Source organism: Pseudopipra pipra, chromosome 4, assembly GCF_036250125.1.
Source record: "Pseudopipra pipra isolate bDixPip1 chromosome 4, bDixPip1.hap1, whole genome shotgun sequence".
Lineage (NCBI taxonomy): Eukaryota > Metazoa > Chordata > Aves > Passeriformes > Pipridae > Pseudopipra > Pseudopipra pipra.
In genome coordinates this window covers 74614619-74635378 of record NC_087552.1, presented here as the reverse complement: position 1 = coordinate 74635378, position 20760 = coordinate 74614619, and the positions used below count along the sequence as shown (strand labels likewise).

General features: G+C 43.2%; 1 protein-coding gene across 1 annotated transcript in view; it reads left to right on the top strand.

The window, feature by feature from the left end:
• Positions 1-20760, top strand: part of ALMS1 (ALMS1 centrosome and basal body associated protein) — a 63324-nt gene that overhangs the window by 7511 nt on the left and 35053 nt on the right. The window contains exons 2-6 of the mRNA XM_064653597.1: positions 4036-4173; positions 5388-5583; positions 13468-13585; positions 15136-17239; positions 20293-20452. Of these exons, the coding sequence (XP_064509667.1) occupies positions 4036-4173; positions 5388-5583; positions 13468-13585; positions 15136-17239; positions 20293-20452 (2716 nt within the window). The remainder of the gene's footprint in view (positions 1-4035; positions 4174-5387; positions 5584-13467; positions 13586-15135; positions 17240-20292; positions 20453-20760) is intronic.

Below are 20760 nucleotides of genomic sequence, written 5' to 3'. Positions count from 1 at the left end.
CTGAAGGGCTTTTGCACCGCAGTGGGTTTGCTTTTCCTTGGTTTTTCATTCCAAGCTGATGATTGCTCCAGGAAATGAGCAGGTTGGGATGAGACAGCCTGACCTACATTCCCTGTGTTCTGGCTAAATAATATCTTTAATCTTCAGGGACGGGGTGGCCAATTCCATGTTTTAAGAGGGAAATGGGTTCCTGGTTTTCCATGTTCCTTCATTCCTTGCCCTCAGCTGTGGGCTGGTGACTCCAAGTGGCCCAGGGCTCACACTGCACTGGGGACAGGCCATGGAGGAGCTCTCACCTTCCCTGCTCCTGCTTCCAGAGGCTTCCCAGGCCAGGGGGAAAGCCTGGAAAGCTGGAATTAAGTATTATTTGTGATAAATGATATATAGTTTCTGAATGATCACCACGTGCAGCTTGAACATAAACTAATGGACAAATGAAACCCAGAGTTTCTTCTCCCAGGGAACAGGAGACAGGACAAGAGGAAACAGCCCCAAGTTGTGCCAGGGGAGGTTTGGATTGAACATTAGGAATAATTTATTCCCTGGAAGGTTTGTCAGGCATTGGCACAGCTGCCCAGGGAAGGGGTGGAATCACCATCCCTGGAAGGGTTCTAAAAACACGTGGATGTGGCACTTGGGGATGTGGTTTTCCAACCTTTAATGATTCCATGAAACCACTTGAAATACAATGTTAGGAGAATATTGAGAATATTGAAGATTGATTTCAAACCCATTTAATTACCATCTTTTAGAGGGTAAGGATTGTAGGAGCTAAAGGGGTGCTGGACTTGGTTTGTAATGTGACCTCAGAAGGGTTTTTGATCTTGGCATGAACTGGGAAAGACATTCCAGGTTTTTGGTGGGTTTTTTTCCTTGTTCCCATAAAGAATTTTCACTGATGAATCCTGTGAATAGTGAAACCTAGAAAATAAACACATAAAGCTGTGCCAGGGGAAGTGATAAATGCTCTGGGAAGTGCTGTCAGAACTGGGAATGTTCTTGGCAAAATAGGGAAAAATAAGTCCTGAATTGTCAAGGTGAAATCTGCCTCGGTCACTGTTACTTGGTCACCTTAATTTGGGGTAAAAACTCCCTGATGTTGGAAAAATTGGTCCTGAACTCCACTGCCTGTTTTTCCAGGGCTCCTAATTCTGCAGCTGCATTTTCAGCTGGATTAGGAAACTGAAGCCCAGGTTTATATTGAATTAATCCGGCCCTTTAGCTCTGATTTTTTAGGAAGGAGAAAAGAGCTGAAGCGTTTGGAAGAAATTATAGAGTATTTCTGATCTTTTGGGAAGATCAGATTGTTGGAGTTAATCATCTTGGGAGTTCTCTTCCCCGTGTCTCTAGAAATCTTCTTTTTTTCCTTTGTTCTCCTGGGTTCTATTGTGTGATATTTTTACTGGGATATTTCAGTGGGCTGGGGGGGGCAGAATAAAGGAGAACTAACCTTGATATTCAAACTTTGAGTAGTTCAAAACCAAACATTGTTCCTATTTCACAGTCAGAGATCCAAACAGGAGCTGCTGCTCCCACTGTTTAATTCCCTGGCACTGTGTGGGGGAGTGGTTGTGGTTTGTTCAGCTTTATTTTTGTCTTTTATCCCCTCTTTTATGTATTTAGCAGCAAAACTGAACTTTTGAGGTGCTGGATTTCAGGAAAAAAAAGCTTATTGAGTTTCCTTCATTTGGGTTTAATTACATGGAAGCCCTCAGAGATGATTATACTAATTTACTAAATCTTTACTTCTTGCTTGCAACAGCTTCATTAAATACCTGTACCCTGGTACACACAGTGCAGATTCCTGCCATTGTGTTATTTCTTGGATATTCCTCTTTGGAATGAGGATTAAAAATGAAATCCTGAAGCAGAATGTGCTGTTGCCTCTTTGCTTCCTTCCAGCTGCTCCCTCGGGAGATCCCTTGGAAAGGAGGGATTATTTCCTTTTGCTGGTGGGAGCTTTGGGCTTTGCTTGGGAAAGCACAAATGAACTCAGGACCAGCAGGAGAATCCTGCTTGTGTGGGAAGTATTTGACCTCAGGAAGTGATTATCTTTCCTTAAGGATCTGTTTTTGTGGATTCCCCATCCCTGGAGGTGCCCAGGGAAGGCCTGGATGTGGCTCTCAGTGCTCTGGGCTGGGGACAAGGAGGGGATTGGGCTCAGGGTGGCCTTGATGACTTTGGAGATCTTTTCCAACCTCAGTGATTCCATGATTCTGTTACTTCAGTCTCTCAAGTGTGGTTGGTTTTTGACCCTTTTCAGAGCATAAAATGTGGATGGAAATGCAGCTGTGGATGTAAAGGCAGTGTTCAGGCTTGTACTCTGGTCTCATATATTCAAACTGCTTTTATATTTCACTGCTATTTATAGGATTTCTTTATAGGCAGATAATTTCCAAATACAGTTTTAAAAGGTTTTCAGTAGCCCTTTACAAAGGTATCTGCTAAATGTTCTTTAATTATTCTCTCAAGATAAGAGGAAAGACTGAGGAATTATAGGTTCAATGTTGTACTATTACAAGATTTCACCTGAACTGTGCAGTTAAAGGGACTTTCCTGTGTGGATGTGATGTTATCACAGACAAATGGAAAGGGATAGGGGATAATTACGTATAAAATGTCAAAAAAATTGATGTTTACCCACTTTTCCTGGGCTGGGGCTTTGCTGTACCTGCTGGCCTCTGTTCTGCTGCTTAAACACGAGTTTATACCCACCTTCTTCCTCCATTCCCATTGATTTTATCATCTTAGTCACAGTTCCTTACGTTTGTCTTTGGATCTGGACAAAACCCAAATTGGAATGTACCACATTAATGTGGATATTCAGAGAGTGATGGAATGGTTTGGGTTGGGAGGGACCTTAAAGACCATCCAGTTCCACCCCCTGCCATGGGCAGGGACACCTTCCACTAGCCCAGGTTGCTCCAACCTGGCCTTGGACACTTCCAGGGATTCAGGGGCAGCCACAGCTTCTCTGGGAATTCCATGTGGAAGTAAAGGCAGCTGTGGAAGTAAAGGCAGCTGTGGATGTAAAGGCAGCTGTGGAAGTAAAGGCAGTTGTGGATATCCATTAAAACAGAGTTTGGGTCTGGACTTCTCTCTCCTTCATCCTGGGAAATCCTTTTCTCCGTCTCTGACCTTTTACTTTTGCCCCTCACATGTGAATTCCCACTTGGTGGATCACTGTAATTCCACCAGGCAGTGGATCCATAATTCCTGGTGCAGGTGACAGGGAGCATTATTGTGTTCCTGGAATACCTGTTTTCCCAGTGATAATCCCAATAAACCTGCCTGGCTGTGCTGTCTGGGAAAAGCTGTTCCAGCCTCTGTGACCTCAGGAATGGGATGTCCTAGAGGAGAAATTTCATTCTGAGTTCAGGAACAGCTTCCTCTGGTGCCTCATGGGGAAGAAAAATAATGTTACAGCTGCTTTTCCAGGCAGGAATCCAAGTTAACTTCAATTTCTGCCCTCCAAGTATTGCCTGATTATAATCTAGAAATTAACTGGGCTTGCTTGAAGTTATTTGCATAAGATGGCTTTTAAAATGTAATTTATAACATTGATATAAGTAAGAACATGATTTTAATGAAATAACAAATATTACAATATTGTAATATATAAAATATGTATAAATAAATAAGTAAATATATATATATATAAATATTAGAAACCCAACAACCATTGAATGAACACAGGACAAATGTCAGACTCTGATCAAGGTGATGAATAGTTTTGGTGTTTTGTGATTTATGTGGATTTGGAAATGAGAAATAAATGCCTCAGAAATGATTGGCTGATGTGCACAAAGTCAGACTCAGATTTTTGGGATCTAAAGTGGGGAAGGAGCTGCCCCTTTTAGCAAAGTTTAGGAATCTGGATGGAATTTAAGGCAGCGCCTGAGGATGGGGAGGACCCGATTTTTGGCCTTTGGGGATGACTTGAACATTTTATGTATTTCATAGTGAGTAAATAAACACACACACACTGAAATGGAAAAAATACTGTGTTTTTAATCAGCAATTAATGCCTTGTAGCCCATTGCCACAACTCCCCCACGCCGGCAGCGGAGGGAGGAATCCTGGAGCCGAAGCAGCAGCAGCGAAACCCAGGGATCAGCGGCCAGTGGGATCTCCCTGGGAGAAGCAATCCAGAGGAAAACTGCTGCTCATTGGGTATTTGTGCTGAGCTTTGCTGGGCTTGGGGCTGGAAGGTTAATTATGGGATGGAAATGATCATCACAGAACCACAGAATCAGCTGATTGGAAGGGACCTCCGAGATCATCAAGTCCAACCCTTGATCCAACCCCGCCGTGGTTCCCAGCCCATGGCACTGGTGCCACATCCAGTCTGTCCTTAAACACCTCCAGGGATGGAGAATCCACCCCTTCCCTGGGCAGCCCATTCCATTGGCTGAGCACCCTCTCTGCAAAGAAATTCTTTCTAATCTCCAACCTAAACCTCCCCTGGCACAACTCAAGACCCAGCCCTCTTGTCTTGCTGATGGTTGCCTGGGAAAAGAGCCCAACCCCCAGCTGGCTCCCCCCTCCTGTCAGGGAGTTGCAGAGAGTGAGGAGGTCTCCCCTGAGCCTCCTCTTCTCCAGGCTGGGCCCCCCCAGCTCCCTCAGCCTCTCCTCACAGCACTTGTGCTCCAGTCCCTTCCCCAGCCTCGTTGCTCTCCTCTGCACCTGCTCCAGGACCTCCATGTCCTTCCTGAGCTGAGGGCCCAGAACTGGACACAGCACTCCAGGGGTGGCCTCACCAGTGCTGAGTCCAGGGACAGAATCACTTCCCTGGCCCTGTTGGCCACCCTGTTCCTGCTCCAGGCCAGGATCCATTGGCCCTCTTGTCCCCCTGGGCACACTCTGGCTCCTGTTCAGCCTCCTGTCCATCCCCACTCCCAGCTCCCTCATGAAGAGCTTTCTCTGCCTTAATTGAGATCCCGCATCCCGGCCGCTCCCGTCTGCCGGATGTGCTGCCAAATGTTTAATTGCTCCGAGGATTCCAGGAGCTCACAGGTGGTTTGGAAGGACTGAGCTGATCAAGAGTTGTGTTTGTGAACGATTGGAGGAACCTTGTGCAAAAACTGGGGCTCCCACAGCAAAATTCTGGTGTGGAAAAGAGCTTTAAATGCCTTTGTAGCATTTCAGACTTTCAGGTATTAAACAGGGGTTGTGCTGGACTTTGATCATTCACTGGGGTATTTTATTGCTTTTATTAGTTTATAATTTTTTTTTACATTAAAAACTGACTATTTGTATAAGAAATACAACTTAGAATCAGTAATTATGTTGTTTCAGTACTTAGTAATTATTTCCTTCGGAAATTATTTCCTCTTATAAAACTTCCTTGCTGCTGGAGCACTTTTTTCTCCTGTTGTGTTTTTTAGGGAATTGAACCATGGTTCCAGCTTCCAGCAGAAGTAGATTCCAACTGTTTAACTGCTGTCTCAGACATGAAGCTTGGCCTGACTTGTGAGAGGAATGACCTGTCAGAATTCCCTACTCTGGAGGAAGGAATGTTGTCTTTAGGAGAAGCATCCAGAAGACTTTTTCCTGGAGATCCAGCCCAGGGCTCACTGCTGGGTATGTTCACAGTGACCTTTTTTTAACTGCTCAACAATTAAGATTTTACTGTTAAATCAGTCCCTAACCTGGATGTGATTTCTTTGTGTTTCCAAACTGCTTTTGGTGTAATTTTATTGTCCAAACCCACCTTCCAAACGAGACAGAGGGTTTGTCCCTCCTCTGGAACTTCTCTAACAGATTATTTTTGTCTCAGGTAAAACTGAAAATCTTGTTTCTTCCTTTAGAATTAATGGCAAACCTGAGTAAAGTTTGCCATTTTTCAGGTTCTCTCTGGCTGAGATGATAGTTCTCTGTGTCCTTAAAATCTATATTCATTCATGAGTCAAAAATCCTTATTTATTCCAAAATGGTAAGTATAATAATAAAGTAGGTGTATTTGCATTGATAACATGAAAAACTGTTTGTATGTTCAGGCTTTTACCCTGGTCTCATATATTCAAACTGCTTTTATATTTCACTGCTCCTTATAGGATTTCTTTATAGTCAAATAATCTCCAAATACAGTTTTAAAAGGTTTTCAGTAGCCCTTTACAAAGGTATCTGCTAAGGGTTCTTTAATTATTCTCTCAAGATAAGAGGAAAGACTGAGGAATTATAGGTTCAATGTTGTACTATTACAAGATTTGACCCCAACTGTGCAGTTAAAGGGACTTTGCTGTGTGGATGTGATGTTATCACAGACAAATGAAAAGGGATAGGGGATAATTACTTATAAAATGTCTAAAAAATTGATGTTTACCCACTTTTCCTGGTCTGGGGCCTTGCTGTACCTGCTGGCCTCTGTTCTGCTGCTTAAACACAAGTTTATACCCACCTTCTTCTTCCATTCCTGTTGATTTTATCATCTTAGTTACAACTCCTTACGTTTCTCTTTGGGTCTGGACAAAACCCAGATTGGAATGTACCACATTAATGTGGATATTCAGAGAGTGATGGAATGGTTTGGGTGGGAAGGGACCTTAAAGGGACCTTAAAGGGATCTTATCTAGTTCCACCCCCTGCCATGGGCAGGGATACCTTCCACCAGCCCAGGTTGCTCCAACCTGGCCTTGGACACTTCCAGGGGTCCAGGGGCAGCCACAGCTTCTCTGCCCAACCTGGGACAGGGCCCCATCACCCTCATAACCAGCAATTCCTTCCCAATATCCCATCTATCCCTGTCCTCTGGCACTGGGAAGCCATTCCCTGTGTGCTGTCCCTCCATGCCTTGTCCCCAGTCCCTCTCCAGCTCTCCTGGAGCCCCTTCAGGCCCTGCCAGGGGCTCTCAGCTCTCCCTGGAGCCTTCTCTTCTCCAGGGGAACCCCCCCAGCTCTCCCAGCCTGGCTCCAGAGCAGAGGGGCTCCAGAATCCTGGAATGATCTGAGCTGAGAGTGACCTTAAATCTTCATCTCATTCCACCCCCTGCCATGGGCAGGGACACCTTCCACCAGCCCAGCTTGCTCCAACCTGGCCTTGGACACTTCCAGGGATCCAGAGGCAGCCACAACTTCTCTGCCCAACCTGTGCCAGGGCTGTGCTGATTCCCAGTGATGTGTCCGTTCATCCATGGCAAGGTTTTATCCCAGGAATAACCTGATTGAACCCAGTTAGGCATCTTTTCCAAATGTCAGTGTTTTCAATAATGTTTTACTGCTGCTGAACCTTCCCCGAATCTTCCTTTAATCATGGAATCATGGAACGGTTTGGGTTGGAAAGGACCTTAAAGACCATCCAGTCCCACCCCCTGCCATGGGCAGGGACACCTTCCACCAGCCCAGGTTGCTCCAACCTGGCCTTGGACACTTCCAGGGATCCAGGGGCAGCCACAGCTTCTCTGGGAATTCCATTCCAGTCCTTCACCACCCTCCTGCTTTGTCCTTGCCTCCCTCCTTTGTTTAGGATTGTTTTATTTAATATATTTTCTAGCATTTTTCTCTTCGTTGTTATCATTTGCAGAACTGGAAACCGTTTAATCCATAAAAACTTCCTGATATTTATCAGGGTCTGTGTTTTCAATGCAACTGGAATTAAGGAGAAAACACGAAGCTTTTTAATATGACATATTCTTAATATGATATATTTTAATATATCTTTTTAATATGAAATATTTTAATATGATATATTTAAAATATATTTTAATGTGATATTTTGATGCAATATATTTTAATATGAAATGGTGTAATATGACATTTTTAATATGATATATCAAATATATTTTAATGATATATTTTTAATATTAAATTTTTAACATATATATTTTAATATGATGTATTTTAATATTAACATCTAAAAATGATATATTAATAGAAATTTTTCAAAATATATGTTTTTAATCTGACGTATTTTAATATTAACTTTTAAAAATATGATAGATTTTCAATATGTATTTTAACTATTAAATTTTTAAAATATGATATTTTAATAGGATATTTTAATATCATATACTTTTAAGGCTATTTTTAATATGATTTTTTAATATCATATACTTTTAAGGTTTTTTTATATGATATTTTAATATCATATACTTTTAAGGTTATTTTTAATATGATTTTTTAATATAATATACTTTTAAGGTTATTTTTAATATGATATTTTAATATCATATCTTAATGTGATTTTTAATATGATATTTAATATGATTTTTAATACGATCTATTTTTTAATGGTTTATTTTTTATGGTATATTTTTTAATGGTATATTTTTTAATGGCATATTTTTTATGGTATATTTTTTAATGGTATATTTTTTATGGTATATTTTTAATGGTATATTTTTTAATGGTATATTTTTTAATGGTATATTTTTAATGGTATATTTTTTAATGGTATATTTTTTAATGGTATATTTTTTAATGGTATATTTTTTAATGGTATATTTTTTAATGGTATATTTTTTAATGGTATATTTTTTAATGGTATTTTTTTAATGGTATATTTTTTACTGATATATTTTTTAACATGATATAAAGACACGAGAATTCCCTCTCCTGCTGCTGCTTTATTCCTTCCTCTTCAGAGCTGTCCCGGGAGCTCCAGGCTTTTTGTACATGCATTTAATTCCCAGATATGGGAGGAAAGGTGAGAAGGAAGGAAGAATTAACCTCCAACATCATTTATTTCTCCTCCTCTCCAAGCCCATCCCGAATTTCCCTGCAGGAAAGGAGCCTCCCGGTGCCACTGCACTGAAATCCCTCCCGTGGCACAGCTTGACGAAGGCACAGGAGGTTTTGTTTGTGTTTTGCCTTTCCTTTATTTTTACCTCCCCCAAATGGCAGCTTGACAGTGGCATTTGGAATTTTCGGCAGACTGGGAAAGAGAGGGAACATTCCCAGCTTTGCCTGCTCGCTCGACTCGCCTGTGAGGGAGCTTTTGACCTTCAGGAGAGATCCGTGTTTTGACACGAGCTGCTCCGAGAGGGATGGGCTGACGTCACCGCCCGCTTTCAGCTCGGAGCAGCTGCTCCTGTGCCTGCAAAAACCCGCCTTGTGGCTCAGCAGAAGGAGCCCCTAAATCATCCCCAGCATCCCAAACGGGATCACAGGGATCTTTTCTGCCTCCCCCGAGGGGAACGAGTTGCTGAAGGCAGACGTGCGAAGGTGGCGTGCTGGGAGATGGGGGAAAAGGCTGGAGGAGAAATGTGGGGCATGACTGGGTTTGGGGGTTATATAGGATCAGGGGATCAGACCCGGCCAGCAGGGGTTTAGGAAGGGCAGGTCCTGTCTGACCAACCTGAGCTCCTTTTATGATCAGGTGACCCACCTGGTGGATGAGGGGAAGGCTGTGGATGTGTCTGCCTGGACTTCAGCAAGGCCTTTGACGCCGTCTCCCACGGCACACTCCTGAAAAAGCTGCAGCCACAGCTTGGCCAGGGGCACCCTGTGCTGGGTCAGGAACTGGCTGGAGGCCCAGAGAGTGGTGGGGATGGAGCTGCATCCAGGTGGATCCATCACCAGTGGTGTCCCCAGGGATCAGTGCTGGGCCCAGTCCTGTTTAATGTCTTTATTGATGATTTAGATGAGGGAATTGAGTGAACCATCAGCAAATTTGCAGATGACACTAAGCTGGGGGGGAGTGTCCATCAGCTGGAAGGCAGGAGGGCTCTGCAGAGGGACCTGGACAGGTTGGAGAGTTGGGCTGATTCCAACGGGATGAGGTTCAACCAGGCCAAGGGCCGGGTCCTGCACTTTGGCCACAACAACCCCCGGTAGCTCCAGGCTGGGCCAGAGGGGCTGGAGAGCAGCCAGGCAGGAAGGGAGCTGGGAGTGGGGATGGACAGGGAGCTGAACAGGAGCCAGAGTGTGCCCAGGGGGACAAGAAGGCCAATGGATCCTGGCCTGGCTCAGGAACAGGGTGGCCAACAGGGCCAGGGAAGTGATTCTGCCCCTGGACTCAGCACTGGTGAGGCCACCCCTGGAGTGCTGTGTCCAGTTCTGGGCCCTCAACTCAGGAAGGACATTGAGGTCCTGGAGCAGGTGCAGAGGAGAGCAACGAGGCTGGGGAAGGGACTGGAGCACTGGTTCTCTTCTGTGGAACCCATGGATGGTCCACCTGAGCTGCCTGGCACGTTCTGTAGGGCCCCATGTGGGTTGGATCCCACTGGTTGTATCCCTTTGGTGCCCTCAGGAGGGTCTGATTTGTCCCCAGGTTTGCAGAGCTTTGGTGTTTGATGTTGGATCCTTGTTTGATAGGACCTGAAATGCTCTGAATGCCCAAATCCCTTTGTGCCCACCTCCATCCAAATGGAATCAAGGCTCCTCAGACTTCTTGGTTGCACTCAACTGATTTAATTACAAGAGGTTCTGCTGATGGGAAACGTGTTTGTTCAACCTTCCAGCTGTGTGATCCTCCTGGAATATTTACAAATAGGGAATTATGGTCCCCAGAACCTGCAAACACCATTTAATAGCAGAACCAGAAAAATCATGGAATGATTTGGGTTGGGAAGGGACCTTAAAACTCATCCAGTGCCACCCCCTGCCATGGGCAGGGACACCTTCCCCTATCCCAGGTTGCTCCAAGCCCCCTCCAACCTGACCTTGGACACTTCCAGGGATTCCCTGCCCTGTATGGATGCTCTGTGCACTATTTCTTGGCAAACATCTGCCTCATCCATGGGCCTTCTCTGGAAGAATTTAGGAATTTCTGGAGTTTCCCATAGGGCAGGGCCAAGAAGGCTCTGGAAGGGAGTTGATGCAGTGAGAATTCCCCGTTTCCAGCTCTGCTTGGAGAACCTTAAATCACCTTTTCATCTGTTTGACTTTCTTTTTTTGATACAATATATTGATTTATCAGCCAAATATTGTGACTTATGTTCTGTGTATTTATATATATATATGTGTGTGTATGTGGACATTTATTTTATCAATATATGTCTAGACATATTACAAAAAATAGTTTGTCAAAATCTGGTTTTGGCAGCTTTTTTCCCGTTATTTCCTGATCCTTCCCTCAGTCCTTTTTGTCTCTTCATTCCCAAAGCACACCCAGTTTTTATTGTGTGGAAAAGCCTTTTCTTTAATGGCTCCTGATTTTCGCTTTAGCTGGAAAATACCTTTTCAAAGTGAAGAAATGGAGCTGAAAATCAGGCAAACTTACTTATTTTCCTTCTATTGTTTAAATCAAATTAAGATGCCAGTTGTGCAAACATGAAATGGGAGTTACAAGAGGAATTTGAGAACTCCAAATAATATTACTTTGTTTTATTATTTTAAATATAAAACAAGAGTTAGGAGGGGGAAAAATCCATCTAACAGGGCTAAAATAATTTAGATTCCAACTCGCTTAAAGTTTCTTCAAATCCATGTTTTTGCATCTTTAATGCAATTCTGGGGCCAAATTAATCTCAGTATTTTCCAGTATAAGGGCAAAAAATGTACATTAAATGGAATAAATGCATTGGAAATGTTGTCTGGATAATTGGGAATGAGGAATTATGTGGCAGGATCAGCCCCTGAACCCAAATCTGTTTGCTTTTGGTATATTTTAAATAAAAATGAAGCAGATCCCACTGAACCAACTCAGTCTCCTGGTCCATGATTTCAAACCACGATTCCAGTTGTGATTCAAATCCCGTCATTCCCCAAATCCCACCAGTTCCCAGCAGGTGGGTACCTTAAATCCCAGTTTTTGTTGTGCCCTTTAATGTCAGAAATGACCTTGTTCCTTCATTCCTTGGCTCCCTCTGTGCTGATCCTGCCGTTTTCCCCTCTCCTTATTTTTTTCCCCCACATTCCATGTGTACCATAATTAATTTTGTCATCCAGCTTTGCTTACCTTGGAAACCCTTTGGAGTTCCTCTTCTTCTCACATAACTTGGGAGTAGCTGTTTATACCTATTTTTAAAATATATATATCTACATCCCTTTTTCCTTTCCTTCCCCCCTTTCCCTTCCTTCCACCCTTTTTCCTTCCTTCCCCCCTTTATCCTTTCCTTCCCCCTTTTTCCTTCCCTCCTTTTTCCTTTCCTTCCCCCTTTTTCCTTCCCTCCTTTTTCCTTTCCTTCCCCCCTTTCTCTTCCTTCCCCCCTTTTTCTCTTCCTTCCCCCCTTTCCCTTCCTTCCCCCTTTTTCTCTTCCTTCCCCCCTTTCCCTTCCTTCCCCCCCTTTCCCTTCCTTCCCCCCTTTCCCTTCCTTCCCCCCTTTCCCTTCCTTCCCCCCTTTCCCTTCCTTCCCCCCTTTCCCTTCCTTCCCCCCTTTCCCTTCCTTCCCCCTCTTTCCTTCCTTTCTTCCCCCTTTTTCCTTTTCCTTTTCCTTTTCCTTTTCCTTTTCCTTTTCCTTTTCCTTTTCCTTTTCCTTTTCCTTTTCCTTTTCCTTTTCCTTTTCCTTTTCCTTTTCCTTTTCCTTTTCCTTTTCCTTTTCCTTTTCCTTTTCCTTTTCCTTTTCCTTTTCCTTTTCCTTTTCCTTTTCCTTTTCCTTTTCCTTTTCCTTTTCCTTTTCCTTTTCCTTTTCCTTTTCCTTTTCCTTTTCCTTTTCCTTTTCCTTTTCCTTTTCCTTTTCCTTTTCCTTTTCCTTTTCTTCTCCCTTTTCCCTTCTTTCCCCCCCTCTTTTCCTTCCTCCCCCCCTTTTTCCTTTCCCTCCCCCTTTTCTCTTCCTTCCCCCCTTTTCCTTCCTTCCCCCCTTTTTCCTTTCCCCCTTTTTCCCTCCCTCCTTTTTCCATTCCTTTCCCTTCCTCCTTCCAAAAAACCATTTTAATCCACATTTAACCAAAACGAATTCAATCAATTTCAAAATTAAGTTAACTTTAAACTAAAAATAAAGTTTTATTGTTAAAGTTATTCCTTGAAGTGTTATTATTCCTTGAAATTTTATTGTTCCTTGAAGTTTTATTATTCCTTGAAATTTTATTGTCCCTTGAAGTTTTATTGTTCCTTTATCTTGAATCCCGAAAGAAATTCCTTTATCTTGAATCCCTAAACAAAATAATCCTGTGTAGCCTTTGCTGTAATGGAAATTCATGGAAAAATGGAGACTGGGAAAGGGATCAGTGGGGTCTCCTGGTTTTTAAGGAAGTAGAAGGTGATGTGGAATTTGTGCATGGAAATCAGGATGGGAGGGGCTGACCAGGAGTGGGAAAAGATGGGAATGTGCACAAGAGGAAGTTTATGGATAATAAAAGGAAGTTTATGGATAAAAAAAGGAAGTTTATGGATTAAAAAAGGAAGTTTATGGATAAAAAAAGGAAGTTTATGGATAAGTTGGACATGTCAGTGCCATGGAACGTTTGGAGATGGATGAGAAGAAACCTGATTTTGCTCCATGACAAGAAAGCTGAATTTCCTCCCTGAGAGGAACTGCTCCAGCAGAGGGATCAAGGGATGACATTCCAGCATTTCCCTGCCCTTGGAATGGGATTGGGATGGGAAGGCAAAGCTCTTATTGCTCTTTTCTCCTTCTTCTTTTCCCAGAAATGCAGGAAAGTCGGTTCTCTCCGTGTCTCCCACTCCTGAGGTGCTCAACAGGAGGCCCAAATATCCCGGAGGAGTCGCTCTTCCAGCCCTCGGGAACGGATTTCATTCCCTTGAGGTGGGAGAAAATGCCATTTATTTCTTTATTTCACCAGTAACACCCTGTCAGTAAAAAATACTTGAATCCTAACTAGGTTGAAAAATAGTGATATATTAAGAAGAAACTAATATTATTATTGTATTCCTTTTTATTACGTATTTTTATTTATTTTATTTAATTTTTATTCTTTTGTGACTGTATAGTCTAGTATATAGTTTACATATACTTTATATATATAATATATGTATTTATTTGTATTTATTATTATAATATTTCTGTGTAATAATATTTATTACCTATAAATATATTATAAATAATGTTAACACAGTATTTTACAATCAGTTATAAAATTATCAATTACTGAATAAAATATGAGTATTTTCTAATTAGTTATAATGTTTTATGAATAAATGTATATAAAATGATCAGTTATTGAATAAAATTGGAGTATTTTGTAATTAATTATAAAATTAATATAATGTTTTATAAATAAATATTATATGTGTATAAAATTTTAAGTTATTGAATAAAATATGCCTATTTCCTAATTAATTATACCACCAATATAATGTTTTATAAATATTATATGTATATAAAATGATCAATTATTGAATAAAATATGAGTATTTTCTAATTAAATATACCACCAATATAATGTTTTATAAATAAATATTATATGTATATGAAATTATCAATTATTGAATAAAAGAGGAGTATTTTCTAATTAATTATACAACTAATATAATATTTTATAAATAAATATATTATGTTTTATAGATATGCATTTTATAAACCTTTTAAAAAATTTATTATTATTTTATAGGACAGTTTTGGTATTTCTTTTTTTTCCCCATTTCTTCAGGTTTTGGGCCATTTAGGGAATTTTTTTTGTGTATTTTGCTAAACTCCAGGTATTTTTTTTAATTCAATAATTGATAATTTTATAACTGATTGTAAAATATTGTGTTAACATTATTTATAATACATAAAAATATATTTTAAAATAAAAACATAATATTGATAGGTAATAAATATTATTGCACATAGATATTTTAATAATGTTAACACAATATTTTAGAATCAGTTATAAAATTATCAATTATTGAATAAAATATGAGTGTTTTCTTATTAATTATACCACCAATATAATGTTTTATAAATAAGTATTATATGTTTTATAAATATACATTTTATAAACATTTTAAAAAATGTATTATTATTTTATAGGGCATTTTTGGTATTTCTTTTTTTTTCCCATTTCTGGAGGTTTTGGGCCATTTAGGGGATTTTTTTTGTGTATTTTGCTAAACTTCAGGTATTTTTATTATTTTATTAGGTTTATATGAATATGCATTTTATAAACATTTAAAAAAATTATTATTATTTTATAGGGCATTTTTGGTATTTCTTTTTTTTCCCATTTCTTGAGGTTTTGGGCCATTTAGGGGATGTTTTTTTGTGTATTTTGCTAAATATTCTGCTTTTCCCTGTGATATTAAAGCAGAAAATCAGGATATTGAGATAAAGAGGATAATGAGAAATTCACTTCCTTTTCTTGCCTTTTCCAGAGGAATTCCTGATGTTTCTGGAGTGTCCCAGGAGCCTTCCCACATCCATGAATCTGCATCCCTGAGGGACACAACCCCTCCCTTGGATGCTCCCAGTGGCTGCTCCTTGTCCCAGCATCCCCTTCCATCCGGATGCGCCGATCCCGGAGATGCCGATTTGCCTTCCCAAAACTCCTCAGCTGGACAACTGGGGAGCCAGGAGGCCAATAAATCCTGGAAAACTGAGGAGGAGGCATCAGGTCCCCGAAGAAGTGAAGATCCCACAAACTCTGCTCCGAAGGTGGTGCTGGAAAAGAGGCCGAGCCAAGCGGGAGCTTCTCTCCCGCCGGAGCCCCGGAGCACGTCCGGGAATGAGGGACATTCCTCCGGTGCCAATGATGGTCCAGCTGCTGGTGTGGAGCTTCCAGGGAAAGAGAAGGAGTTCCTGAGGCAGGAGGAGTTCTCATCTTCGGGAAATTCCTCCTACAAAACGGCCCTGACGGAAAAAAGCGAGAGGGAGACGCAAAAGGAAAAGGTGAAACCGGTTGGCAGCGAGGGAGGGGTCCTGGAAAAGCTGGAAAAGAAGGTCCCTGAGGTTGATTTGTCCAATAATTCGTCTGGTGGCTCGAGGAACGAGCACTTTAAAAATCCAGGTGCTCCTGATGTTCTTTCTGCCAAGACTTCTGAGCCAGGCAAAGGAATGTCGAAGGGACGTGGAGTGGATTTAAACGGCTCCGGAAGCTTGAAGTTTGTTCCTGAGGAATTCCAGGGAGTTTTCTTGGATTGTCAGCACAAAGAACCCCCTCCTGCAGTGGGATTTGGGAAAGAGGAGTCGCTCCCTGCTGTGATGAACACCAGGGATTGTGCACCTGGACAACCAGCTGTTGACATGGAGATGCCTCCGTGCAATGAGGAATCTCCGGCGGGAGCGGATCCCGGAGGGAGCGGGAATGAATTAACTGCTTCGGATTTTTCCATACAAAGGGGCCATAAAGTCACAGACATTTCCCCTTCCTTCAATCTTGGAGGTGATGCCTCGTTCTCCCTACGCTTGGCTCATCCCATCTTTCAGTCCACCCCAGGGATGCTCCTGAAGAAGAATGTGAAGGCGGAAGAACTCGGTGTCCCGGTGATCCAGTCGGATCTCCAGGTCTCTCCATCGTGTTCCGATGTTCCTTCAGGGAACTCACCCCTCTCCCCTGGGAAGCAACATTCGCCCCGACGCGCTCCGAAGGAAAACAAGGAACATTTGGAGCCCTTCCAATGGAAATATCCCCACACTGGAAGAATCCAGTCCCTCCCATCCCTTAGTTTCATGGAGAAGGTTGGCTCTTGGAACGTGAGCCAGCCAGAGGAGGTTCCTCATGCCGGGATTCCGGGTGGATTTTCTCCCGGAAGAAAAGCCTCCAGTGCCGTTGCCATTCCCTCCAGCCACGTTTTGTCCATCCAGAAGAGCAGCAGAGATCCCGAGGATTTTGCTGCTGCTCCCCCTAGGGAGACAGGTTCTCTGGGAAGTTTGCATTTCCCAAGTAAAAACTTCCTGCTTGTCCCCCCTCTTACGAGATCCCAGTCGGACAACACCGTGAACGTTTCCAGCAGGAAACGTTCCTTGGCTGGAGTTATTCCACCAGCAAATTCCACAGAGGCACTGCAGCTTCCAGAAGAAAAAAAACATGTTTTAGGAGTGTTGGAAAATAATTTAGGAGGCTCCACGATCCAGAAGGTTGTTTCTGGATCCAGTGGTGAAGACACGGAAAATAACGACACGGGACAAAGCTCAGATCCCGATGCTTTGGTTTCCAGTGTTGCTCAGCTCCTTAAAAAGGATGGAAACTCTCCAGCTGGTGATGGGAAGAATTGGGATGCTCCCGAAAATCGGTCTCTCAGCCTGAATATTCCCGCTGGTCCCGTCATCCTGGACAACTCGGGGGCAATTTCCCCGGATAGTTTGAACGTTCCCATTAGTTCCGGGGGGAGCAGCCAGGGGGGTTTGGGATCCACTCTGAGCTCCGGGGGGGTCTCCAGGCACTTCCCCAGTGCAGGAGGTGACAACTTCCTCCCTGGTGGAGCAACCCCTTTGGAAACTCCGAAGAAACAAGAGTTGGATATTGAAGAAAGGATCCCAGTAAGTGTGGTTTTGGTTTAATCTCTGCTGTCGGAGTTATCCCTTTATTTTTTCAGAGTTATCAATTTTTTTTAGAGTTATCCCTTTTTCCAGCAGTTTTCAGTGCCTAAAGGGGCTCCAGGAGAGCTGGAGAGGGACTTGGAACAAGGGATGGAGGGACAGAACGAGAGGGAATGGGTTCATAGTAGAAAAGGGGAGATTTAGGTGGGATATTGGGAAGGAATTCCTGGCTGTGAGGGTGGGAAGGCCCTGGCACAGGTTGGGCAAAGAAGCTGTGGCTGCCCCTGAATCCCTGGAAGTGTCCAAGGCCAGGTTGGAGCAACCTGGGGTAGTGGAAGGTGTCCCTGCCCATGGCAGGAGGTTGGAATGAGATGATCCTTAAGTTCCCTTCCAACTGAAATCATTCCATGTTTCCATGATAGTGATAAAAAAGTGAAATCTTGTGAATAACTTGGTTGTAGCTCTTCCAGCAGATCCCTGATGTGCCATTCCTGAGCTTCCAGCTCCTTTCAGAAGCTCAGGTTATAATTATCCAAACAGGAGACTGAGACTCGAGTGCTGAGTAAGGAAAGGCAGGAGAACTGAACTCCACACCCCCACAGCTCTGCAGGAATAGCAAACCCACCACAGAAATCCTTGGGAATGAAATCTCTTTTGATTTGCTATAAATACCCATTTTTGCTTGTTCACTTTGTTCTACTTTCTGAGGCCCTAAACTCTTTAATTCTTTCCATATCGCTCCTAAAAGACGTTCAGAGCCACTTCATACCTTCCCTCCTTTCTGCCTTCCTTTCCTAATCCAGGTTTCTTCCCTATTTTGGGAAGGTGGGAGAGGGTGGAGGAGCAGCCCTGTTAACTCTGCTGATGGCTCTTGAGTGGTGGAGAAAATGAGATGCAGATTTATGCTAATGAGAAACGTGTCATTATCCCCCGAGGGAGAGGCTGCTCCTCTCACAGGGTGACTCCCATAATAATCAGCTTTTGGGGCTGGGTTTTAAAAGCTTTTTTTTTTTTTGCTCTTTTTGTGTTGAAACAAATATAAATATTGTAGGGGTGGTGTTTGAAACCAAATTCAGGAGATACAAAGGTGATTTATGTTTCTGATTGTGATTAGGCCTAGTTTGGAGCCCTTTTTCTGAGGAATTCTGCTCCCAGAAATCACAAGGTAAAGGAGATCAGGTCACTTCTGTGGCTGTTAATATGTAGGTTTCGAATAAAATCAGAGGAAATAGAGTTGGCCACCATCCATGAAGTAATTAATCTCATTTTCTTGGCATGTTTAGGACGTAGGATGGATGAGTTGAAATGAATTTGCTTCTGCAGAGGATTAAATCCAAGAAAATTTTGGGTTCTTTTTTGAGGCAGATGATTTCTGTATGTAAACTTAGAGAAATTGCTTCCTCAGAAGGTCCTAAACTACCTTTAGTAGGTTCTTAAACCTCCATGAGACTCCTTCAAAATCCATTAATTCAGGGAATGCTGCTGTGTGTGTCTGACTTGACAATCTCCTGGTGTTTTCCCGGGAAAGTTGGGCTCGTCCTCGTAACATTTTTCTCTGGTATGTCACAGTTTTAGGGTTTGCTTTTCCTTTGGCTTCTCTAAACTAATCAATTTAATTTTAATGAAGTTATTCTTGGACAGCAGAAGGTGATTCTGCCCCTTGACCAGGACGAGTTGATCAGAGGGATGGAGCAGCTCCTGTGAGGAAAGGGTGGGAGAGCTGGGATTGTGCAGCCTGGAGAAGGGAAGGATTTGGGATGACCTAATTGTGACCTTCCAGGACCTGAAGGAACCAACAGGAAACATGGAGAGGGATGTTGGACAAGGGATGAAGGGACAGGACAAGGGGGAATGGCTTCATAGTGGAAAAGAGGAGATTTAGGTGGGATATTGGGTAGGAATTCCTGGCTGGGAGGGTGGTGAGACTCTGGCCCAGGTTGGGCAGAGAAGCTGTGGCTGCCCCTGGATCCCTGGAAGTGTCCAAGGCCAGGTTGGAGCAACCTGGGCTAGTGGAAGGTGTCCCTGCCCATGGCAGGGGGTGGAACTGGGTGGTCATTAAGGTCCCTTCCAACCCAAACCATTCCATGACTCTATGATTTGGTTGGGAGTGGGTTGAATCCCAGTGGATCTCGTTTTGGGGTTCCTGGTTTTGCAGATCCCTCCCAAGGATTCAGGGAGGGTGTCCCCTCAGTCAGTGTCCTCTGGCATGTGGGGCTGAGGTGCTGAATAATTGCAGGAGGGTGTTTGGCTCCTGTTCTGAGGTGGAGGGAAAGGAGGGATGAAGCACCCTCCCCTATGAGGAGAGGCTGAAAGAATTAGGATTGTTCAACCTGGAAAAGAGAAGGCTTTGGGGTGACCTAATTGTACCTTTCCAGGGCCTGAAGGGACTCCAAGAGAGCTGGAGAGGGACTTTGGACAAGGGATGGAGGGACAGGACGAGGGGGAATGTCTTTAAATGGAAAGAGAGTAGGTTTAGGTTGGATATGAGGAAGGAATTCTTGGCTGGGAGGGTGGGGAGGCCCTGGCACAGGTTGGGCAGAGAAGCTGTGGCTGCCCCCGGATCCCTGGAAGTGTCCAAGGCCAAGCTGGATGGGGCTTGGATCAACCTGGAATAGTGGAAGGTGTCCCTGCCCATGGCAGAGGCTGGAACTGGATGGTTTTTAAGGTCCTTCCCAACCCAAACCCCACTCCCTGATTCTCTGATTCCCCACAAAAGCTGCTTCATGATGGTTTTTAACCAGCTCTGACAAAACTATTCCCAATTATTTACCTCAGACAAACTTATCCTCTAAAAAGAGGAGCTTCCCTGCCTCGAATTTCCAAGTCTAATCCAGTTTTCTGTGCTGTTTGGGGAGGAAAAAAGGTTTTTAACCCAAACCTTTGTGTTCTCCTTGCAGCTGGGAAATGTCATTTTAAACAGGTGAGGCTGAAGTTCCCCAACCTCCCCCGAGTTATCCAACTCCTGCAGCATCCAGAGCACTGGAATAAAAAAATCCTACAACTCCAGAATCCATCCCCATTCTCCAAGTGTTTCTTATTCCTTCTTTTGCCAGATATATCTCCGTAACCTTGGCATTGACCAATCCCCTGGGACCATTTTGGCTCCTTTTCTCCCCCGAGGACCCATCAGGGAAGTTGAGTTTTCCCCCTCAGAGCTCAGGACACTGAAGGGCTCCGTGGACACCCCGGCCAGGATCCCTCCAAAGGCACAAGGTATGGGAAAGGGACACCTTGGAGAACGTGGGAATTCACTCACCTGGCAAGGTGCTCTTGGCCTGGTGGTGTCAAAGTGTGTTTTTTTCTCTTCCATTCCTGTGAGTTGATCTTCTCCCGTGTCAAATGTGAGATATTTGGTGTTGGAAAAGTGCTAAAACCTTGGAAAACCTGCCTCCTCCCCGAGGAATTATGGCCATGGGCCAGGGCAGTGACACTGGATCTTCTTTTCCCCTTTATTTCCCTTTTCCACATTATTTCCCTTTCCCCCTTTATTTCCCTTTCCCCTTTATTATTTCCCTTTCCCC